At 36.8% G+C, this 25,379-nt stretch overlaps 2 protein-coding genes across 2 annotated transcripts; one reads left to right on the top strand and one right to left on the bottom strand.

The window, feature by feature from the left end:
• Positions 1 to 360: 360 nt before the first annotated feature.
• Positions 361 to 4,685, top strand: DIMT1 (DIM1 dimethyladenosine transferase 1 homolog (S. cerevisiae); the record flags this gene model as incomplete). The annotated part of the gene is made up of 10 exons (XM_010075974.1): positions 361 to 465; positions 838 to 899; positions 1,005 to 1,098; positions 1,187 to 1,236; positions 2,041 to 2,164; positions 2,276 to 2,368; positions 3,087 to 3,151; positions 3,288 to 3,351; positions 3,818 to 3,924; positions 4,643 to 4,685. Coding segments are annotated over 10 exons (807 nt in total), but the record flags the coding sequence as incomplete, so codon positions are not given.
• Positions 4,686 to 7,760: 3,075 nt separating this feature from the next.
• On the bottom strand, positions 7,761 to 25,358 carry KIF2A (kinesin heavy chain member 2A). Its single transcript, XM_010075973.1, has 11 exons — positions 25,298 to 25,358; positions 24,786 to 24,877; positions 24,409 to 24,551; positions 23,467 to 23,671; positions 19,552 to 19,662; positions 16,153 to 16,220; positions 14,277 to 14,390; positions 13,044 to 13,194; positions 11,888 to 11,989; positions 9,456 to 9,591; positions 7,761 to 8,689 (listed from the first exon to the last, which is right to left on the bottom strand). Exons 1-11 carry the CDS (start codon positions 25,356 to 25,358, stop codon positions 8,604 to 8,606), a joined length of 1,269 nt encoding a protein of 422 aa, XP_010074275.1. The 3' UTR covers positions 7,761 to 8,603.
• Between the last annotated feature and the right edge of the window lie 21 nt (positions 25,359 to 25,379).

Raw genomic sequence — 25,379 nt, 5'->3', positions numbered from 1 at the left:
GGCCTTTGCCCGGGAGCCCGTGGCCGTGCAGGGACTTTCCTTCCGCACTGCCGTTGTTGCCTGGATACTGCTTTTAGTGTTGTTTTGTTGGGTTGGGTTTTGTTTTGTTTTGGTTTCTTTGTGTTTTGTTTTTTTTTTTTTTTTTTAAACGCGTTGTCTTATTAATTTCTGTACACTTGGCCAAAGCTCTCTCACAAATGATCTGTTAAGCCATTCGTGTTTGTACTGTTTCCCTCTCGTCCCCTTCTAAATGTTGCTCATGCTCCTCTGCCAGCTGATTTTGGCTTTTTCGTGAGCTGCGCATACTTCCCGTTTCAAAATTAAATGGTTGCTTGAAATGGGTTCTGGAAACGTAACTGAAATGCCGTTTGTTCTCAGGCTGCCCTACAGCGCACAGATGTCATTCTGGAAGTAGGCCCGGGAACCGGTAACCTGACAGTAAAGATGTTGGAGAAAGTAAAAAAAGTAAGTGTGAATCACCCCTCCCCACCTTCCCAAGCCATGTTGTGCCTTAGACTATGGCAAACAAAAGGATCTTAATCTGCTTGATTCAAATAAGTACTCTATGGATGTTTTTCTTAAACATTTACATAATTTCAATGAGTTTTTAGCTGTTCATGTAACTCTTGCATGGTTTTATCAAGCTATAGTGATGTTACCTATTTATGTGGTAAGTCTTGCATGTTTTTGGTGAGGGAGAAGGTTGCAAAGCCTAATAGGGAATTTTTGAGAATTACTTAAACCTGTAGCAATAGATACAGAGTTTTTTTACAATGGAAATTTTAATCCCAGTTAGCAGGAGTTGTATGAAGTTGCAAATATATACTTTGTTTTCAGGTTATTGCTTGTGAAATTGACCCTAGACTTGTTGGTGAACTTCAGAAGAGAGTCCAGGGCACGTAAGTATCAACTGTGGAAGCGAGCACTTAAAACAGTGGAGCTGGTTTGGCAAAAACATTGGCAACATGCTTCTCTGAGGATAACCACAGTGTATTTTCCCCCAGGTGTTTGGCAAACAAACTTGAAATCAAGGTTGGAGATATCTTGAAAACAGACTTACCATTCTTTGATGCATGTGTGGCTAACTTGCCTTACCAGGTATGGGCTAAACAACATGGCAAAACTTTATTCTTTTTAAATGGTAACTCTTCAGAAATTATACTAACACTATTACTCTTTTCCTCAGATTTCTTCACCTTTTGTGTTCAAGTTGTTGCTTCATAGACCTTTTTTCAGGTATGTGGAAGAGCAGGGCTCTATGCTACCTGATAGAAAAAAAAAATTAGTTTTAAAAATATTCCTAAATCAATTTTTTCTTGTTTGTAAAGTATCAGTTTGATGAATCAGAGCCACACCGAAATTTTTCTGTAAGATGAAACCTGCCATTGCCTGGAAATTAGCTTATGTCAGTGTATTAAGCTCAAGGAGAAAATTTTGTCTTGGTATCAGTGAGTCCAGCTGATCAAAACAGTGTTGCACTTCTTAATGCTAGTATTATAACTAATTGTTATTCCAGGGATAAGCAGGGCATCGTAGCTTTTCAAGTGCCTTCCCACCTGAGAAAGGAAGGGTGGAAAGGGTAGGATCAAGGCCAAGAGATTTCCTGTTGTCTGGTCTGAAAACGTAACTGCCTGGGTACTTCTGTGTGTTGTTCAACGTGTCAGTAGTTCTTGATTTCTCTCACTGAAGCGCTAATGTTAGTGATACTACTGGTCAATTTTTGGAGCCAGAGCGTTGAAGGACTTATAGAATTATTCAAAATGATTTGTTACATTCAGGTACAAAACTCAAGAGTTGAGCAGTATAAAGAATTACATTTTATTGTAGCTTTAAGGAGATTTAGGCGGTTTCACCAAGTTTTGTGGGTTTGGGTTGTTTTTTTTTTAACACACCGTTACCTAATTAAGGCGGAGTTTGTTTATGACAAACTTATTGCTTCTAAGCGCTGAGGCAAGTTCTGTGTTTTCCAAGTGTGTTGGTTGGCTTTTGATGTAAAAGTTGATTACTCAGAATTAATTTCCTTCTTTCTGCTATTCTCAGGTGTGCAATACTTATGTTTCAAAGGGAATTTGCACTTCGTTTGGTTGCAAAACCAGGAACTAAACTATACTGCAGACTCTCTGTTAATACTCAGTTATTAGCTCGAGTGGACCATCTGATGAAGGTACGTCATCCTGCATTAACTAACAGAGCTATCAAAAATAGAAGAATGTTTTTAGGAATGTGAGTATTTGCTGCTTATTTATACAGCTGCCTGACTTCTCCTGACCAACAGGTTGGAAAGAACAACTTCAGGCCTCCGCCCAAAGTTGAATCCAGTGTTGTCAGAATAGAGCCAAAGAACCCACCACCACCTATCAACTTCCAGGTAAGCATCATACAATATACTCTAATAGCAGCGTAACATACTAGTGATAATTCCATTTTTATTTTCACTTATTACTCACTTCCGTGTGCTGTTTTCACTACTAAGTACCAACTATTCATTGGCATTTACATAATTCCAAAATACTTATTCCTCTATTGATCAGGCTTGCGTTAGGACACTACCTGAACGTGCCATCATCAATTTGGGTGCAGCTTTGTTTACAGTATTTCTGAGAAGACTGAGGACCATTCTCCATGTCAGTTGCAGAGATGCTAGTAATCATGTCCCTTTAATCATGCTTTATATCTCCCAGAGACCCTTATGGCTGATGACTTTGTTGGTTATGATCAAAGAGTGTCTATGAGAAGTCGTATCTTCAGATGAGTGTGTGTAATCTCAGCAGAGAGATGTTACAGGATAGTGTTCTTAAAGCAAATTTTTAAAACGCTTTGATCTTCAAGAACATATCAGCCTTGCCCAAGGTTAGCCAGATTTTCTTTAAGTATCTGCCTTCCCAGCACATAAGATCTGGGCAATAGTGGCTATGCACAAAAAAGAACAATTCAAAGGTTTTTTTGGTTGAAGTATTTTCTCATCCTTTTGGATTGCTTTGTCCAAGACAGGACTGGTTTTTATTGTTTTATTGTCAATAGTGACTGTTCTTGTTTAGTAGTACCCGTATGTTCCTTTCTGTAAATTCTGAAATTTTTAATTTCAGGAGTGGGATGGTCTAGTAAGGATAGCCTTTGTTAGGAAAAACAAGACACTCTCTGCAGCATTTAAGTAAGTAACTTCTATTAACAGAAATCTTCTCAAAGTTTGAGAGCCCATCCACTTAGCCATTTCTTTTGTCCAAATCAAGTTAAAAAAAACCAACAGTTAAAGCTCAATTTTCATTCTAAACTTGTATTTCTTTCAGGTCAAGTGCTGTAGAGCAGTTGCTGGACCATAATTACCGAATTCATTGTTCCTTACATAACACAGTAAGTTCCCTTTTAATATATTCTATTTCTGCCTACTGTGACCTACATACTGGCTTTTATAAGATTAAAAAATTAACATTGGAAAGCTTAACATGTTAAATTTTTTCCAAGACAGTTTGAAGGAGGAAGGAGCTTACCTCTTTTCTTAGAGAAAAATCTAAAAGGGTCACTAAATTACAGTGAAAAAGCTGAGTATGTTATTAATAAATTGACTGTACCTGTTAAGGACTTCTACTGATCTAATAAGAATACTTTCTGTGTGATTACTTATAGTGAATGAGTTGAGCTCTAGAAATTCTAATACAAGAACAGAAGAATACGATAATCCATATAAGAAGAAATACAACTTATTTCTATTACTTAAAACAAGAACTATTCTAAATGCAGGAAAAAATAGGTTATTTCAATTAACATTTTTCTATGCTATGAATAGAAAATGAATTTGTATGCTGTTCTCCTTTGACAGGAAATACCTGAAAGCTTCAAAATTTCAGAGAAAATACAGACAGTCCTAAAAAATACAGGTTACTCTGAAAAACGAGCTCGTTCAATGGATATAGATGATTTCATTAGGTACTTTTTTTTCTCTTTATGCCTTCCTTTTAAGGTTGTTCAAATTCTATCTACATCTCTACCTGTGTAGCACAGATTAGTATTGGGTTACACAGGAATAGTACTAACTCTGTTTTCCTCTCAATACCAGACACTCCTTGCTTCCAGTCCTGAACATGAACAGTTTAACCCTATACAGATTTTACCTGCTGCTTACAGTACTGAAAAGCAGCTAGCTAAAGATCTCTCTCTGGTATTTGTGTACTAGACCCTTTCTATGACTCCTCTAAAAATGGCTTTAATAATGGAATTGGTTCTTAAAATTTCCCTGGAGACTTAGACGGCCCTTCTCTGTCTTGAGGATTAGGCCATAGTCTATAGCATAACTTGGAAATTTGAGTAATTAACTGCTGTATTCTGCTCTTACCTCTGGTCAGTTAATTTAAGTGGCAACATAAATCTTGTCCTAATTTAAGATAAAAATTCCTAGCTGTTTCTCAGTGTGACAATACAGCTTCTACTCTATAAAAACACAGTAAACCTAGTAGAATACAATATAACTTAACTGCAATGAAAATATACCTGCATCCCTAAAATGGGAGATTTGCTAATAAATTCTGTGTTAAGATTTATAACAATTCTTTTTCGTATGTTCTTTGCCAGCCAGCACATCTTAAAAATGCCTTAAGCCAAAGTACAAATTAGTAGAAATTGTAACAAAAATATTTCCCTCTTTCAGACTGCTGCATGGCTTCAATTCAGAAGGCATCCATTTCTCATAGATTCTACTAGAAGAATGAAAGATGTTCTGTATTTTGTCACCGAAGTCTTACCTAAGCCAGAGTGAGTGCAACGGGACAAGCTCTACTCACAAAAGCAGCGAACAAAATACAGCGTACACACTCTGGTTCTTATTACAACCTTATATGCAATGTTATTACAGATAGTAGACAAGAAGTTGCTACTCTGTATTTTAAAAGCAATAAATTATTTCACAACTGGTGTGAGAGGCTGGACTTCCACAGACAGTGTATTTTTAAATATACCAAGTAACATGGATTAATGCTGCCATAATTGAAATATATTCTCTGATCATAGACTTCACCTCAGTATATTCTTGCACAATATTCAACAGTAAAACCCGTAAGCCTGTTCTGGGCAACAAAATCAGTTGTCATTCCATTTGTTTGTGATTTTGTTTGTTCTAAAGTGTATTTAAACACTTTCTTTTGATTTGAAATACCTGGCTCTTCCATTGGTCCTCTGGTAGCTACCTGCATTATAAGTCTGTTAGTAATCTGCTTCTCTTGGAGAAATCCTAGTAACTGTTTCTCAGAAACAACAGCATTTATCTTACGGGCTTGGTATAATTTACAAAAGCATTATCAAGGTACCTGAAACTACCACTGTCATCCCCTTTACTCCCTCCTTATTGCTGTTATAAACCACTGAGGAACCAGCAGAAGACTACCAAAGGGCCAGTGTTGATAAGCATAGACAGAAGGGGTTTTTTTATCTACTGTAAATTCAATCAGCTGTTTTTACAAGAAAATTACTTCACACTTCAAAGCCGGGAGGAGTTTTAGCATGGATCAAAACTTTAACTGATCACTGAGTCTTAGAGCAATGCACACCTGTGTCCTGTTGGAAAGCCTTACTGAAGTGCCTTAATACAGTTTGTATTACATGTATATGTTATTAACAACAAGGCAGAGTTTTCCTGAGGAAGTTTGCATTAACTCTGCATAGCAGCTGTGAAAAGAAAAATCTAGTTTGGTCTGTCTTATGATTCAGGAAAACAGTAACTATTAACTCAGCATCATGCAGGGGTGAAGCCATGACTCCTTACTAACTACCCAACTCATTTTTTCATGTATAGTGTCTCTCCGTAAGACCACAGTAAGTAGAGAAGCTAATTAGCAAAAACTCCTCCAAGATACAACTTCATTTTACACACATTCAGTGTCAGTTCTTTCAAAGTCATTGATTTTGAAGCAGGTACAGAAACATGCACTTGAATTTGCAGGCATCCTCAAGGGTTGTCTTGGAAAACTGAATTGCTCGTTTATTTTATAATTCAATTATTCTAGTGCTGCTTCACTGCAAATAGAACTAGTTTATGAGTGAGGTAAGTAGCCACAGCCGTATGCTCAGACTAATACGGACAAGTACTGGAGATTTGTGTCATCCTTCCTAAATGCTTTCATTCTACAGGACAGGAATCAAGATAAACTTCTCCAAGTCCTGTTCAAGTAATTCCAGTCCACCACAGCAATGGGCTACAAAAATTCAAGTGCAGTAACCAGCCATATCAGTTTTATCTTGATTCTCACTGCTTCAGTATTGGTGTAGATCTGACCTTTATAGCAGGCTCTGGTCACAGACTGTCTCTTAACAGTTCCCCCAGAGTAGACACAATTTCCGCTTGCATCTGCTACCTGACATGACACGTGTAATTTACAACACTTCTGCTACAAAGCTGCTGAAATCTAACTGCATCTGTCCTTCCTGTCCTCCTTGGTACCTATTGTAAACCACAGCCTGGTTGTGGCTCTGGGCTTCCATGGAGGGATAGTAGGGGAGCCACTGTTTTTTCTGTAGGTTGTCTCAATCTTCAGAGGCTTTTTAGAAAGTAAAATTTCTCTACAACAGCTTCAAAGAAACCCTCTGGGTACAAAAACCTGTACGATCGCCTGCTAACAAATGCTGCTACCTTCTATTTCATTGGTTTTTTTCTTTTAACTGTAATGGATGACATTCTTAAATGCTCAGAAAGCTCTGTGATGTTTCTTTTAAGACCTGCTGCAAAACTAAAGTCAGGACAGTGCTTCCTAGATGACAAATTTGTACAGAAGAGTTAGCTCCAGAAGTAAAAATTCTGAAATCAGAGGCCTTTTCAAAAGTGTAAGTCCGCTTTTCTCACAAAGTGAAACCCTTCCCAAAGCACAAAAGAACTTTCACAGAAGTAAATTCTCATCTGTACTTCATTTAATAGCTTAATTTATTAAACACATTATGTAAAATCTACATTGTTTCAGTTTTCATGTTTACACAGAGAAGGATTTTTTCATTTTCAACCATGATGCAACAAGAGCTTCACATAGCCTGCCTTCCTATGGGAGATGATACAAACATTAAACACTACAAGAATTTCTGGCTCATTTAACTCTCTTTTCATTGCCTTCCCTTTATTTCTCTCTAGGCCTGGCACAAACAAACAGGCTTGTATTCTGAAAGTAATTTTAAAATGGTTCCAAGGGGAAGTCTGCTGATAGAAACTCTTGGAAACAGGGAGAACTCCTAGAGAGGTCTACAGTTCTTCATTTGACAAGAAGTTCTTACATGAAAGGTCAATCTTTTTTTGGATATTGACTTGCAAAAATAACTTGAGTGCCACCACCTAAAAAGTGCTGATATACATGGCGTCATTTATGGGAATTCAAGGTACTTGTGGGATTTCTATTAGCACTAGGTAGAGGTATTGTGCAAAATCCTCAAATGATGCAATTTCACCCCACTTTTCAGCTGCTGGCACTGTACAAAGGGAAAAATAGGAATTAGCTACTTTTTTTTCAAAGCAACAGAGCTACTCAAACTACCTGCAAACTACAGTTAATGTACATGTAAGTTTCTCATGCATCAAAAGTCAAATTTTAACAGTATATGAAAGGCAAATATGTATATATCTAGCTAATATCCCCAAAGTTTGACAGTTATTCTATTTATATGCAGAGGTCAGATCGTACCTTTACTCTGACAGCATTATCACACCATACAACATACTGTATATCTGCATAATCCTAAGATACAAATTTCCTCAGTACTCAAACATTATCCTTTATTATACATCAACTAATTTATATTTTTGCATTTTTGTTCTGTTGTGGTTTTTTTTTATTATTACAGAGAAAAATGTTAGAATTATATAGCCATTCTTTATGGTATTCAAATAAATCTAGATTCCAGATTTTTACAAGGAGGATGGAATGTCCAGCTATTTGTCCACTCTAGCAGCTCTTGCAGTTGCTGTTCAAATGATTGGCACATCCTGTGAAATGAGACTAGTCACCAAAAAAAGTCTTAAAACACATTAAAAATGTACACACACTTTCAGAAGTAACTTATATTGACAATTAAGGAATGTTGTTTTTTAAGGCTGTGCTTCAGAAGGAGGATGCTTTAGGGTTAAGTAGCCTTCATCAAGGCACAGAATGGGAAGAGGTAAGCACAGCTGTTTGTAGAAGAGAAGTTATGTACAACCACTAGTGAGGTGTGCATGCACGCAAACACAATTTAAAACTGCACAGCTGGTCTTTGTAACAAAACTGAACATAGTCAAGAGGAAACACTGTGACTTTTTAATGGCCACAGTTGTACTTCATTATTAAAAACATGGCAAATACTTCCAAACATAAAATTCACAATTTGAATAAATGAAATATTTTAAACAAAGTGCTTCACAGATCTGAACCCTGCATGGTTGTGCTGTCTGGTCTAGAAGCATTTTGTAGACATCATAGGAGCATTTCACACAAAACTGAAAATGTCATTCAATTGAATGAGAAACAGGACATCTCCACAGACATTTCTAACGTTTTTACACTTTCAAGTAGTTGAGTTCTTACGGCCACTGGGTTTTGTAACAAATGTGTGCTACAGCAGTACGGGTTTGTGGATTCCTTTAGCAGCAAAGGCCCGTTTCAAAGGGCACGTGGTCTTTTCGGGTTGATCTGTTTACTGGCCTGTTCCTCCTCTTGTAGAGCTGCTCGGAAAGATTTCACTTTATCTTTAACAAAAAAGAGAGAATGAGTTATGATGTGCCTGTGCTCAACACAGATGTTGAAACTAAGCCCTCATGCTCCACATCCCAGCAATAATGCACAACAAAGAACATTCCTCCACAAAAATAGCTGATGCTACAAACTACAAGAGGATTCAGATAAGCTTAAATTCAATACTCACCATGTTTAGCAACTTAGTCCCTTCTTAGATGCTACCCCTGTGTCTAGGCAGGATAGGTTTGGAAACTGCACAATTGCACTCCCAGCGTGTAACCTGTTCACACTTAAATTCTGCTTCTAACTTACAGAATATAGGAAGATACACATCACAAACATCTTTTTCCTTCCCAGCACCTTTCCAACCATTCTTAGAGGCATAGGAAATAGTATTTAGTGTACAATCAGTCACTCCTGTAAACTCTAAAATTCATACTCCCCCTCTGTTTTTCTATGAATTTTCTTTTTCCTTCCTTTATTGTTTTGGAATAGAGGAAAAGAAAAGGAAAGTTGCAGGATCGAGTTTATACTTCCTGGAGGTAAAGCAGAGATTTTTCCTTTCAACTAGGATGAACTGAGCACAGATGTGAACTTGTTCTTAGGCTGCAGAATAAATGTTTCTTGTACAGGACATTACAGGGCAGCATAAGGGGAAAAAGACCCTAAAAGATAAACACACTCTTTTTTCTTCTCCTCATTATTACTGCAAGTCTCCATAGGCATATGAAAACACACCGCTAATAATGCACACAAAAGTGATTAAAAGCAATCTACCTCGAAGTTCGGTCAGAATATCAATTTTTTGCTCTAGAATTGCTTCAAGTTGGGTAGCGTAAGAATCCACATCATAGTCTACTTCTTCTGTCATCTCAAGAAGAGCTTTTTCATCTTCCAGCCATCTAATAGATTCCTAAATGAAAGTTAAATAAAAAAAAGAAATACATCAGCAAAGTTTCAAGATAAGTTTCAAGACGAAGAGCTGAGTTAGACCTTTTCTTACCTCAGTACATATTTAAATCCTAAAATGAAACCTCATTCGTAATCGAGCAAAATTGAAACTTTACTCCTAATTCAGCGAAACTGAATGTTTTCTACATTGTTTCTTAATTCCAGTTACATACCAGCAACAGCTAACCTCCAGCTACCCCAGTTCTCTTCAAATTCAGAATATTACATGGCTGGAAAGGTAAGAAACTCAGAGAAGAGAACTTTATGTCATGGTTATGTCCCCTTAGGCAGGTATCAAACTTTGAAGTCAGGCTTCAATTTAAAGTATGGGCTGGTTGCCCCTGACTATAATCATAGTGTAATTACTGCAGTCAAGGGGCCAAGATAATTCTGTCCATAATCAAAACCAGTTTTGAGAGAAGCTATACAAAAGAAGAGCTATTTTAAGCCTACTATTGCATGAGCTAACTCCCCAGATAGAGAAAAGTAAAGGTTGGTTAAAGCAGATCTTAGCCATCTTTGCACTCCAAGTATTAGAAACAAAGAGAGGAAAAAAAAAAAAAGTCTTGCAGCAAAGAAGAATGCAACCAGGAGCTTAAAGCTTAAAAAATCATGCAAAGCTGTGATCAGGAGAACAGATCCTACTGGAAATGCTTTGATTTAAAAAAAGAAAACAGCTGACAGTTCCAGGCATGCTTGGCCTGAAATTAAGTCTTTCCCTCTGTGCTTGGCAGCCCAAGTAATACTGAAAGCATAGTCCAAACCCCATGTATGTTTTTTGGCTTTCAGGACAGACAGAGCTCACATCTGTAGGATTCATCTTATCTAATGTAAACTTGTACATCCAAGACACAAAGGAAGATAAATACCTCTAAAACACGATTAATTCCATTGATCTATTTTAGACATTTTTGTTAGAAAGGATGCTTTGTATCAGCCGCTTCCAGAAGATAGCTGACAGAAGATAACTTCTGCCTGGTACAGCTGGTAGATTCTGTATTGGTGCAGCCTACCTCCACCCACAGCACAAACTAACAAGCCATGCTGCAAATGAAGGGAGCTAAGCCTCAGACACATTTCTTTCCAGTGACTGCTGGGAGGAGCAGTAATCTCCAGCAGAAGGCCAGATGGACACACAGAAGCATCTCAACATCTTAAACAAATGCAGCTTGTCCTTCAGAAGTTGCAAGCATGAGGACGCAGATATGGCATATGGCATATGACTTTCCCACTTTTGCATGTTTTGCTTAATGTTTCATAACTAAAACTCTACATCTGTTGTAAAATGTTTTATTTAGCATCATACTGTATTATGAACACACATCAATGTTCCGCTAAGTTAGATACCTAAACTGAAGAGGTGTACTCCCCAAAGGTTTAATGCTCTGTTCTCTTGCAGCAGACATGCCAAACGGACAGCATGCCTTAAGACTCTAAGGTTATGAACAGAAGCAACTCACATTTCCTTGGGAAAACTAGTAACTGATAGTTATTACTACAGTTTATTTTGTGAACATAAAAGGCTCCGTGGTGCTGACCAGCGTTATGCTGCATGGGCAGTATTCCTTCCAAAGACCCTGACCAATAGCAAGTGAAAACTTTTATGAATCTCTGAAAAGAAGGCAAACAGGCAGTTAGCAATATATGTCACTCTTCTGGATCTCAGTATCTCAGAGCACAATGTCACAACAGGATACTCAGTTGAGATACTTTGAAGGAGTATTGCAGTATCTTGGAGGGAGATGACCAAATAGAAATGGTGCTGATGGAGACATTACTATTAATGGGCAGTTCTGGCACAGGAATATTGGCATAGATTAGAGAGTGAAATGGAAAATTTCAAGACAAATCTGAATAAACTCCCTGCAACTAGAAAAAAAACCACAGTCAGTAGTGCTGGAAAAGGACTACAACAGAAAATATAGTGAATAGTAAGAACAGTAAAAAGAAAACAGCAACTGTTCTTATGATGAACACGGTCTATTTAGGAATGTCTGCTGAGAAGAAAAGGAAAATTTTACTAAGTTTCTGGGATGATACGGAAATATGCTTCTCTTTCATCATGGGACAAAGCCTAGTGGTTATGGGATCTGTCCCTGTGTGTTTGCTACAATGGGCTTAGCATAACAAAAAAATCTACAAATCTGACAGCAGCAGAATGACCAGATGATATTCTACATCTTCAAGCATAGGCACTTCCATTGGGAAAACCTGAATTCCTGGATTACAATAAAACAAAGGAGAGGTCCATCTTTTACCTGGAAGACAGCCCTGTGGTCTTCTACTACTTGCTCTTCCATTTCTACCATTTGTGACACAGCTTCATGAAAAGTAAACAACTGAGGAGAAACTTCCTCTTCCTAAAAACAACAGTTAACCTTGTTAGTCTGGAATGGACTGTTTACAGGAAACATATTGAATGCGATCCATCTCATCACAGAACACAAAAAGAAATACGCAGATGGCAGAACCTGTCAAAAACAGAATTCAATACTTCTAACAAGAAAATCTCCAGAAATGAGTGGAGATGGCAATAAATTCAAAGTGTTCAAAGAGCTAAACTTAATTCATATTCACAAAAAATTTCAAGCCACTAATCCTAGTGAATACCAGACAACAGAATATTCCATATTAAAAAAAAAAAAAGTTAAAAGTGGGAAGAGGAAGTCACAAAGGAAGAATGCTAATTTCTAGTCGATTTTAATGCCTATAGAAAACTCTGGCTTTCTGTCAGGAGTTTTTATTGTGCATATCACAATAGACAGACAATTTTCAAATAAGAGAACAGTAATTGCAGTCAATACATTTCAGGAAATCAAAATTAAATTAATCCTTTGGAAAAAGCTGGAATAAATGTAAAGTGAGAAATCTAAAATGTACACAGCGATTAGTACATTAGAAGAATGCACGACATGAATTTACGAACGGGAAACAGGGCTTCTTTAGAAATGGATAGTTAAAAAATCAAAGGGGAAAGTGCTAGGTAGACTGTAATTAATGATTTAGCAAGACAGTATAGTTCCTTACACAATGCCTTTGAAATATTTTTTAAAACGTAATGTAAAGCTTGATTTAACTCCACATGGAACAATGAAAAAGTAGTACATTGTCGTGGCTTAAACCAGCTGATGGCCAAACACCACGCAGCCGCTTGCTCACCCTCCCTCATCCCAGGGGATGTGGGGGAGAATTGGAGCGGTAACAATAAAGAGACTCATGGGTTGAGATAAGAACAATTTAATAACTGAAATAAAATAGGATAAAAAAATAATAATAACTGTAATAGAATATACAAATGATTGATACACAGTACAACTGCTCACCACCCACTGACCAAGGCCCTGCCTCTTCCCAGCTAGCGATCCCAGAGGAGAGAGAAATCCCAAAATTGCTATAATACTGTAAACTACTCACATTTTGTTCACAAAGCAGTTTGAGATCATCTCTCTGGGGAGAGCTTCCCACACCCCACTGTGTCTCCAAGTCGTCGATCTGATTGGGAGTGTGGTGCATAATGGGTCGGATATCTCCCGCAGAACTAGGATCAACTGTCAGCTCCTTCACCCTACGAGGAAAAAATGTTTCATTTTTAAATTAGTAACTGCCTGTGCAAAAGAGTCACAACCAAAAATAAAGTTTTATGGGTTTATGCACAATTAATTCATTTAATAAGGATGATGATGTCATCTTCACAAATTTAATGTGCTTTCAGTGACAAAATTATTAGTCTAACTCCTAAAAAGCATGGACCACTGAATTTCAACTACCTGTAGGTGGATTACAATCCATCTTCCAGCCAGAGGCATTTTCTGATTGAACTCTTACTATTCATTAACAGTTGCAGGCAAAAATCTCCAAACCCTCAATATTAACTCCTTAACAATAAGTAGTATTTGAAAGAAAAGTTCATTCAGCACCTTAAACCTGACCATTTTTTCTTTTTCTGTGCACACAATTGTGCTTGAAAAAAAGTTAGCGATGATGAAAATAATAATTTGCAACCAAGTATCTCAGAGAATGAACCAATCCTTTAATTAACATAAAAGTGAGAATATCTTATTAAAATGTTAGGCTCTTGCAGCATGAAAATAGGTTAAAAGATTGATAATGTTTCTGTAAAAAAAAAAAAAAAAGTCCATTTAAAAGCAAGTTTATGAAACAGACACATCAAAGTCTCCAAACATAGCAAGTTTCAGAACATATTCATTTTTTTTAAAGGGAAAAAAATTTTTTTCAAGTAGCACATATTTACTACAATGTAAACTTTTTTTCATTCCTCTTCAGACTGATGAAAAGTTTTTAAAATACAGATGTATGAAAATCGTTTTAATTAGAGATATTCAAATTACCCTAAACACAGACTTGTCAGATTTGTTCCACTAAATGTACAAAGGTGACATCACCATTTTTTAAAAAATGTATGAAGGAAACTAGGAAGCCTGGATACAGACTGTGGATGTTTAAGGAGGGTGAACAAAATACTGGGAAGATGATTGCAGATCATGCAGAACCATCACCTGCCAAACAAAATAAAACAAAGTATGTGCGACTCAAGGCAAAGGGGACTAATGAAAGGTTGGTCTGTAAAATTACATAGCCAAAAAGAAAACTTAAAAATAAAGATTCCATGTATAGAATGAAGTAGACCTGGTGATTGAAGGAGAAAAGTCGTCATACTCATAGGAAGGAGAGAGATCAGAGCGACTGCCACTACCCTGTGAGAAGGGAATGTCCGAAGGACTAATTCCAAATTCCTTTACTCTGCAGCAGCAAAATACAGCAGCGAATTAAAAGAAAATGTTCTCATAAACACAGTTAAAATGACAACTCTTTGTTTAGCATACTTCTTTACTAGTTTAACTATAAAATTATTTTTATATTAAAACACAAATGTGCCAACATATTTAAACCTTCTGCAAAAAGAGTTACAGATTACTAACAAAACTGAACAAAAACAAAAAAACAGTGCTGCTAATTTTCAGGGGACTGTAATAGCAGTGTTTTCAGAAGAGTAATTCCAGATTTCAGTTCATGCAGTTGATAAAATTTGTTCTACATTCAATATTCCACTAACTGTCTCCTTTTAAAATATCAAAGCATCACAGCTACAAAACCTTAAATTCTATTCTGCCTCCATCTTACACTGCACACACACTGGTGTCCAGCACCTAAAAACTAATTGTACTATGAAAATTACATATTGCTAGAAAAAAACTAAAATACTACACAAAACACATGAAGCAACTTCACAGTGACAGGCATTTACTCCATATCAACACACAAATTTAACACCAAGTAGAAGAAAAAGTTTCAGGGCAACTATTTAGTATATTAGAAATAGGTGTTTATTTAATTTTGCAGTGTGTTTTTCTGGAGTAACTTCAGCAACACATATTCTACAAGGGGTAAAAGACGCAACAAGTCTTGATGAATGTGCAAAGTCCTTTGTTATGTTACTGTAAGCACAGGAGTACATCTCTCCTTGTCAACAGGAAGGAAATCACAGAGACCGGTCCAAGACAGGCAGATTTTCTACTGGCACTCTTGATTCAGACACAGAGATTCATTCAGCTATCTAGAGGAGTGGGTAATAAGCTTTCCTAGCAGCCCTTTGTGCCTGATCAGTGACTGGCTGGGGCACCCAGGCAAGCAGAAGCAGACATGGTTCTGCCCTGTCTTCCACTGGGGGAAGGAGGACACTGGATGGTAGCCTCTTCTGGCAAAAGCAGGGCTTCCAATGGCCCAGAGGCATTTGCCTGGTTTGTTCTTTTCACCAAAGCTTGGGGCGGGGGGGAGGTGTCTCTGGGTTGCAGGTCTGTCTGCAAGGACATGCAGGACCTGATCACCCCATCTCCACACACATTAAATGAAGAACTGCAGCAGGGGAAGGCTTCTTTCACACTCACTGAAGAGAGACAAACACATTCAGAAAGCACTACAGGTCTCAGAGGTGCTGCATCAGCCTCTGGAGGTGGTAATTTCTCTATGCTGATTATAAAGTTGCTGTTGGATTAACTGACTCTTTCCTTAGGGGTGTCAGATATTTGCCTGGCATTGGGAAGTATAAAATTTCATATATGTATATCAAACAGACTGGCAACTGCATGCAATCCCTCCACAGGGATGAAAAAAAAGAAACCATCACACTGCAGAAAGGTATTTCAGCTAACACCCCAGGGAATCATCATGAATACCAACTACCCCTAATGCTAGGGGTGGTGCCTCCAGAGCAGGGGCAAAACTAATAGCGGCAACTCCCACATTCCTTGCAATCCACATTATCTATCTCTGGATAATGGCTTAAATGCAGTTTCTATCGATTCTATTGTAATGGTTGTCAACAGTAACAATTTAAACTAAATGTGGAGCCTGGATCAGTAATTTGTTTTTAATCTTATTAAGAAATGCAAGTATGATAACATTATTCAATTAGCTTAAAATAATTATACATCATGGAACAATGCTGTTCCAAATGTAAGTGATCAACAGCTGGTATAGCTATAAACAATAACATTTTCCATACCTATTTGCGTATCTCAATGTATTTAGAGTGTTTTCACATGATGCCATCCCCGGAGAAATTGTAGCAATCTGGAGAAAACAAGCCACGTGTTAATAAATTACTCTGTATAGACAGGGTAGATGAATTCAAATTAACTTTATTTTTTTTAATCTCCAGTTTCACTTGGGTTCTACAAAAACTGTCTACTCTGTACAGCTGTCCTTATACAGTGACATCTCCAGGAGACAGATGTCAAGTCAAAGCTTCAATTTCATTTTTTTAACTATACCTGCAACATTAAGAATTCATAGAAGTTCAGTCAATTTCCTCCATCTCACTGTCTAGGTAACAAAATATGTAAATGCAAAACTCTAACTGAAAAAATAAAGACTCCGCAAAAGCGAATATGCAACTCAGTAGAAAGTAAGTCTACTGCACTCTGCAAAAAATTACCAGGTTATATTTTTTATATATCTCTGTAGACTGTTCTCCATTCAAGCAGACTGCATACCGATTTGAGAAATCTATTTTGGCCAATGTCCAAAACTGTACATAATAAAATTAAGGATAAGCATGTGTTTAACTATTTTCCCAAGTAAATAATTTTTTTTTCAATTGGAAGTTATCTGTAAACAATACTTGATAGCTAACTTACTGTCAGACGTATCAGGAACTTCAAGGTCTTTCCTTTTCCAGTTAAATAAAATACCCTGAAGATTTCACAATCCTTCCACCACTTAGCAAAAATAGTAGCTGTGAGCAGGCGAAAGTGCTGTCCTGGTTTCATCTGGGCTACAGCTAATTCTCCTTTTAGTAGCTAGAATAGCACTGTGTTTTTGATTCAGCACAGGATTTAGTATAAGAAGAACGTTAGCAATATACTGATGTTTTCAGTCTTTTCTAACTAATGAAGGACTTTTCAACTTCTCATGTTTTGCTAGTGTGCAGGTACAGAAGAAGCAACAGATACAAACTGACAAATAGGATATTCCATATAATGGAAAAACACCATCTTAAAAGAGCTCCTACATGTTCAACAAATAATATTTTCCAACAGAATAATATTTCTTCTATGTTGCAAGTTCACTTATTTATTTTGCCTGTAACAGGCTAAAATATTTCGGAGGAAATACTATCATGATCTACATGTTGCCTTATTACAGTTATAACTAAAAAGTTCTTCTATGCTTTAATTTATTTCACATAAACTAGACACTTCTAGAGAACACAGCAATGATCTATGCAGTCAATTGTAAGAACCTGAAAGGAAACTACTCATTATTAAACTATTTTTGCAATAATTTTTAGAAGTTTGAAGCACCACCATTAATTACATGGCTCTGCTGCAAACTAGCACTCAACTTTAGCTGTCATAAACCATAATGGCTTGCCCTTTTCTTTCTGTGAATTTCATCAGTAATATTTTGCCAGTGTATGATATAAAACTGACACAGGAACGTGCCTACAAACCAGGCACATCCTGCCAAGGAGCCAACAGTAAATACCACACTGGCTTGATACAAGAGGCAAAGGAAGACACAGAAGAGGGGTGAAGCTTCTGATCATTATCCACTATTCCCACCTCTTGGCCACTGGAGCGCAAATATCCTCTCCTGTTTCCAGGGAACTGGAGAGGACTGGAGGTAATTCCAGGCTAAGGTATCTCCTACACCTCCCTCAATTACGTCCTCTGCCAGAAACCTGCCAGATCTCTAGACAGGCAGCTTTATTCTGCATCTATCTAGTTATCACAGGAACAAGCGCTACAAATGTAAGAGCTCAATTCAAACAAAAGTAAAAATGCCTTGTAGGTTTTCCCTACTTCAATTATAATTCACAGTAAGCCACAACCACCCAAGTTTTCTTCTTCCCATATCAGTATCGTAAGAAAAAAACTTTTATGATTAAATTATTGATAAAAATAAAATGTAAACAAATACTAAAACCAGAATGTCACAAGTGGTCCTAGTACTGAGAAACTTCATGAAAAAGTAACAGAAGAATGAGTTTGATAGCAGTCTCTCATCATGAAAAGGGTCTTCTTATCCTTAATTGTAAAGTGATTATAGTTATGTGAATGAGAAAATTAAAAAAAAAATTAAAGCATATTTCCACTCACTTTCAGAGGGGACTTTCTTCCTTAATTTAGAACTATATTGAATAAAGGAATGTAAGCTTTATCAGAAATCAAATACTCATAGATCATGGATTATTCCTGATAGCATTCTCACAAATTTAAATGGTAAAAAATGTTACAACAACTCTATGAGAAGAGTAATAACTAAATAAAATAGCTTCACCAAAATAAAGACAGCTTGTTAGCACTTTAAGGAGGTAACGGTGATGGCGAGAACTTCATAAAATATTCACAAATGTTTATTATTCTGTATAGAGAGTAATTTTCAACAGGCTACCTTTCCAAACTTTCAGAAGTGTGGACACACTAGCTAGAGATGCATTATTTAGCTTTCTGATCCTGCATAGTATTTATGGAGTTATAGATTCATAGAATGGCAGTGAGCAGCGACATCTTCAACTAGATCACGTATGTCTCAGTGGGAAAGAAAATAATCCTGTCTTTTCATCAGAAAACTGAAGGAGGAAAAAAGATTAATAAAAAACCCTATTTTACCACAATTCTCAAATTAGAACCATACCTAATAGCTAAAGGAAAGACTAGGCTGCCCTAACACCATGGTTTTCATGTTGTGGTCTGCAGACTTCTCTTCCCTCTAGACTAATTATTTCCAAGGAGTCTGTGAAAAGTGAAGAACACAAGCAAGCCCAGCAATCGGTGTCCACTGCAGAGAGTTTGCATTTCCTTAAGGAGAAATGTTAAGGATGCACAAATAAAATGACGGGACACCAGTGCTTTTAGCTGTCCTTTCCACCATCTGACAAAAGAATTCTGTTTTTCAGATTGATGCAAGTGGACATTTATACAATACACAACTGTTATCCTATCTATCCCAGCTACTTCCCCCCTCAACAGGCTAGAGCATATTCTGATGCCTTTGAACCAACTTTAAATTTGCATTTGTCATTTAAAGATGATAACTCACCACTGTACTTGCAGTTCTCACCAACTTTTCCAAAAATTCTGAGTCAACAAACAATACTTATATAATTAAGACATTATTAAAAATAGACAAACAAACTCCTTAAGCTAGAAGGAGTTAGCTGCCTACCTAGAAAACTAGAACAAGTTATAAGAAAAGCCAATAAAAAATGAGAAGGGAGCAAGTTATCTGAAATGTCTCTGCTGAAAGTCTCACTCCACATATAGTGTCAGCTAGTGGATAAACTTAAGTCCAAGAGATCAGCAGTAGGAAGTGACCAATTTTAAACATAAAAGCCTAAATTCCCAGCATCTTTTCTCTTTGTAACTGTTGGAACAAACAATTAACCAAATCCACTTACCATACAGGTACGGGAGTTTTCTCCTATGAATGAATCTCGTAGCACCTGAGTAAGTTTACTTGCTCTGAAGGGTGTATGAGGTTTATTTCGGCCTAAGGCTCTAATGCACTCCTGAAAGAACAAACAGGTGTATGCATTTGTCTTTAACACAAGTTGAACAAATATAATACAAATGCAACTCAAAATTAGAAAATACATGCCTTAGTTATGTCACTGTCCCGTAAAATGTTGTTAAAGATTACCATTAAAGCTTGAATTCAAGAAGTGCTAGGCTTTACACTTCTCATTCAGTTCACAAAAAAATCAGTGTTGATCTTAAATATCCAAACTATCAATTATTTCTGAATTATCAGCTGCAAAAGCCTGAATGATCTATAACCTCTGCCAGCAGAAGCAGCATGGACAGGGACAGGTTTTAACTCTTATCAATTAAAAGCAGTAGCTTTGATTCTGGCTCTGCCATTGACCTTCTTTATGGCTCAGAAGAAAATAAACTTTCTGAAAGCTTCCACAGGCCATGAACCTAGTAAGAATAGCTCTCTATTGATGTACTCAAAATTGGAAGACAGTTGAAAACACAAGTCATTCCCTGTTTCAAAACATTCTTAATGTGAAAAAACACAGATAAGGTCTCCTCTTTCACTCACAAGGGTGTGGGGCTAAAGTAATATTTGCAATTCCTTGGAGAGTTCCAGTGAGAAATACTGTACAGTTGTAAAAATTATTAAATTACTGTAAAACTTACAGCAGCAACTAAGCACAACAGTGCAAACCAAGATCACGCTAATCTAAAAACTACTTCTGCCCACTCAGAGCTCTAACATCAGCTAGTAAATTACTTCTTACACAAAGAAATACAAATTTTAATTTCCGTGGTGGTGGTGTTGTCATCATATTTTGATCATTAATCCCAGTTTCTGCCTCTGCTTTAATACTTTGTGTACAGGCATCTCTTCAGATGCATTGTTACAGTTTTAACATGTCTACACACAGAACCTCTTCAAACAACCATACATCAAATATTTCTCAAATTAGAGTTTTGCTTTTAGTAGCACTATCACAAGCAATGGTTCTACAGCAGTTCAGCTAACCCTCCCACTGCAGCCATATCCTTGTGGCCTTTTGAAATTTCCTAGAAACAGCTTCTTCCAAAAGCCATACTAGAAACTGTGGGATGATAATCCAAGAAAGCATTGCGACTGTGAAACAGCATAAAACAGAACTAAAAATGGGCTCAGAATTAAATTGCCATGATACAGAACAGAACAACACAAGGGCAAGTTGGTTTTAACTGAAGTGATTACTTAAAAAACTCACCAGCTGAATTTTATAGAATGGACACAGCCCAGATAAACAGAAAGACTGAAGCCTGTTGAATGTGAATTTCATGCAAATGTTAAAAAGGACTCAATACTTATAGCTGAGCAAGGAAGTGCATTCCTTGATTTTTTTTTTAATTTCTACATTAACACTATACTGACATAACGAGAAATGCAGACTAGAGAGGAAGAAGGCCAACAGCTTTTTAACAAGTGATATTACAAACTAAAAACAGTAACAAGTGTGTATGCTGAATTACTGATATGGCAACCAACATGTTTAATTAAGGTATTTTAATTTACTATAACGATTTTTAGTAAAAAAATTCAAGTTACATTCTCTCCTTATTTGTAAAAGGATTGTAGGAGGACACTGCCAGCTTCTAACTTAATGGAGTTTTTAACTACTTTTACTTTTCACCACAGCTCAGAAAACCAGGTAACAAACGACAACACTACTTCCACGTAGAGGGTTTACAGAAATAACTTCCTGTACCAAAGATCTGAACAGATTAAGATAGGCCTGACATCCAAATGAAAATAGCAAATCTTGGATTAGCACCAAAAATCACTCCTCAGAACATACTAGTTTAAGTCAAACTTAACAATAACTTTAAGGGTCCTGAATACAAATGGGAAAAGCTGTATGTTTTCGGGGACAGATTAAAATGGAGAACTAACGTATCATTCAGAAACTTGTATCTTCTTGTAACACTGTTCAGACCTCTGCAAGACCTCCACTTATTTTTATGTCCCCTTTCCCATATAATTTAGATCACAACCACTAGTATGGCAGCAGCAGAACCTTTCCGTATAATTAAAAAGACACGTATGAAAATGAACTAAGTATGTTGTATGGGTATTGCACTGAAGGCACTAGCCAGAAAAAAGTCAACAAGTAAACTGGAAAACAAAACCAAAACAAGCCAGCTTTATTCAATTACATTTGGAAACAAGTGGTAACATGTGCTGGTTTTGTCTGGGACGGAGTTAATTTTCTTCACAGTAGCTACTATGGAGCTATGTCTTGGATTTGTGCTGGCAATGGTGTTGATAACACAAGGATGTTTTCGTTCTTGCTGAGCAGTGCTTACAGGAGTCAAGGCCTTTTCTGCTCCTCACACCACCCCACCAGCGAGTGGGCTGGGGGTGCACAAGAAGCTGCGAGGGGACACAGCTGGGACAGCTGACCCCAGCTGACCAAAGGGATATTCCATACCATATTATGTCGTGCTCAGCACACAAAGCTGGGGGAAAAAGAAGGAAGTGGGGGATCGTCAGAGAGATGGTGTTTGTCTTCCCAAGTAACCGTTACATGTGATGGAGCCCTGCTTTCCTGGAGATGGCTGAACACCTGCCTGCTGATGGGAAGCAGTGGATGAATTCCTAGTTTTGCTTTGCTTGCATGCGTGGCTTTTGTGTTACCTATTAAACGGTCTTTATCTCAACCCATGAGTTTTTTCACTTTTACTCTTCCAATTCTTTCCCCAATCCCAACCAGGGAAAATGAGGGAGCAGCTGTGTGGGGCTTATGCTGGCTGGAGTTAAACTATGACATAACGTCAACACAATGTTGCTTGCATTATTTACTTTGATGCTACATCAAAACAGGCCACAGTTTTGGAACTGCTGCTTCAAATTTTTCAGCATGCCATGCAATTTTGTAATGACACATTAATTTTGTGGTGTTTTGTGAGATGTGCTTAGAGTCAGATACAAGTCTTTTCCCAGGTTTATACTGGGGATAAAAATGTAAACACAGTAGTCTTGAGGTTCGGGTTCTTTATATAAAATCACAGTGCTGCTGCTGAGAGTAGTAAACCTTAACAAAACTAACCAACAACAGAGATAAGTTCTGAGACATTCAAAACTACTGTCTCCCCAGTTAAGACCAAAAAATCACTTTCCCTATTTAGACTGAATCTCTTCTAAGCATTATCAAACAAACAAAAAGGCATATGAATATTTAAATAAGATTTCTTAGCTCTCTTCACGTGTCCTGAATTAATGTGTGAAAAATCTGTAAAGTTACTGTATCAAACAATTTGCTATAAAGAAGAGCAGTCAAAAATGGATTCCAACTTTCAAGGGTTATTCTAATCTATTTTTTAGTTCTTTCGGTATATACTGCTATTGTGTTGCTTTAGTGAATTAATTAACAGCAGTAAATCAATATGCCATAAAGGTAACTTTATTTTTTATTAAGAAAAAAAGAAATAAATACTGTTCTGAGTAAGAATCTTTCCAGTTAGTATTTCAGACCTTGAGTACTAAAGTACGTCATCTGTTTTCCCATTTTAGATATATATGAGAAAAGTTTTCAAATTCAACCACCGGGGACTTTTTGTTGAGTTGTTGGGGTTTTTTTTTAACTTACATGCAAGTTGATAGCACAATATTTCTGCAATGTTTCTAGCTGGTGATTACCAAGTGTTCCTTCAGGCATTTAGAGGAAAAATCAATATGTTATTTTACCTGTCACATCAGTAGACAACACAGACAAGCAAAGCTTGCAAAAACACTTGTTTTAATTGTCATTTCTATTATATGTAGAAGGCTTCCACCTCCTCAAAGACAATGGAAACATTTCAGTTACCTTGAGTGCTAAAAGGCTCTTGTTAATTTCTGCACCTTCCAGTCGCGTCTGCCTATCTGCACTGGAAGTATCTGCTCCTCTTTCATTGCCAGCCAAATCAATCAGAGAAAATTTACCATGCAATTTCCCTTTCCTTCTGAGAATAATCTGAAACACTGCATGGCTTCGAGATGAGTGTGCATTTGCAGATGTCTGGCCAGATGTCCTTTAAACAAAAGGAGAGAAAGGAAGGACATATGAACAGGTGAAGGACCATACATGTTAAACACACTAACCTCAGCACGTTCATTTTTTTAGGGCAGAGTCCTGTATTTTCTTACATGTGTTGACAGTATCTCTAATGTTCTGGTGGACACTAGAGATACAGCCCTAATAACTGGATGTACATAGTACGGTTATACCTCTTTTTCCACCTCTTCAAACAGAAACGGAAGATTACTAATATTTTACCTCTTTTAAAAGCAAGAATAATCAGATCTTCAAAGATTTCAGATTATCAGAGAGCTTATATGTAAAATGCTGATGGCATTTTTATCTGATCAGGCAGCAGCCTATGCACAAGGCTAATTTTAAAAACAATGAAGCTAGATTCTTTAAAAAAATAAAAATTTAGTGCTTAACCTCTGTCACTACATATCAAGGCCGTTTAGAGCTAAGAATCTGGCAGTATTCCAGATTATAAATGATGTGAATTTAAGTCAGTAAACTGCTTACATAATGCATGCAGTTCACATCCTGCAGAAAAATCAGTTATTTCTCTCTAGGAGACAGAGAAACTCTAAATATTTTTATTTAAAAGGTAGGCAGATCCCTTACTTGCAGCCAACATCATCAAAAAACCCACTGCATATTAAAAAGTCATCACTATGAAGAGTCCTCCAAAAAATCTTGTTCTGATTCTTTAATGTACAATGAAAAACTGGTGTAAGCTATGGGAGATACCTGCAGCTGTTGCCTATTTCAATAAGCTTAAGAACATCTTCAACACATTTGACTTCCCGTTCCTGTAATCCCACCACCTGGACTTGCTGTTTACCATCTTCTAACACTCTTAATTTTGTCTTCCTGTTCAACAAGTCAAAAACCTTAGGGAGAGAGGGAAAACAGAACAGTTAAAGAGGAGCTTTAAAACACACTTTTGTTTCAAATCCTATAACAAAATATGCAAAGCATTCCATGGAAAAATGTGAATGGAAGTGTAAAGAATTATTTGAAATAAAGCTTTTAGTACAAAGATGAAAAAAATATATGGGACAAGCTCAAAATCTTGTGCGTGAAAGAGAAATTCTCCCTCCCTCAGAGAAAGATCAGCTACTTACCTTACCACTGTAGATCTCAAAAAATGTTGCATATACTTGAAGTTCTAACTTCTTATAGTTTGGTTTCTTTAGCATTAAAAAGACATCTCGAGCTGTGAATACATTTCCAGAATAAAAAGAAATCTCGTTATGTATTTTAATTTAGTGAAGACTTGTTAATGCATTGTCTATTTTACAGCATGTCTTATGTTTTGCAAGTAGAACAGATAGGGTGAGTCAACCAAGTCTAAAATATTGCAGTTTAAACTGCAACATTACATCGACAGATGCAGAAGACCCTAAAATTATAAACTTAATTAATCATCCGTTACATTTCTTACATTTTTTTTAAGTAATCCATAAATACATTTACTTTACTGTCTAAACACTACACATCTAGGAACGACTTCTGATGTTACCAAAGCTCCATTGTAATGCAAAATACATAGACCCTTATGTTTGTATGACAGGGAGTACAAAATTTGCTTATCTCAACTAATCTGCAAAAAGCCAACAGACCAATCAAGTCTCACCTGCAAGTGCATATATTCCTTTAGAACAATCTTGGTTCTTTCCTGAAAAGTCACCACCCATAGTCTAAATTTACAAAAAAAA

This window comes from Pterocles gutturalis, unplaced genomic scaffold, assembly GCF_000699245.1.
Source record: "Pterocles gutturalis isolate BGI_N339 unplaced genomic scaffold, ASM69924v1 scaffold7143, whole genome shotgun sequence".
Classification (NCBI taxonomy): domain Eukaryota; kingdom Metazoa; phylum Chordata; class Aves; order Pterocliformes; family Pteroclidae; genus Pterocles; species Pterocles gutturalis.
Note: the sequence above shows the minus strand (reverse complement) of the source record. Positions and strands in the feature narration are given on the sequence as shown.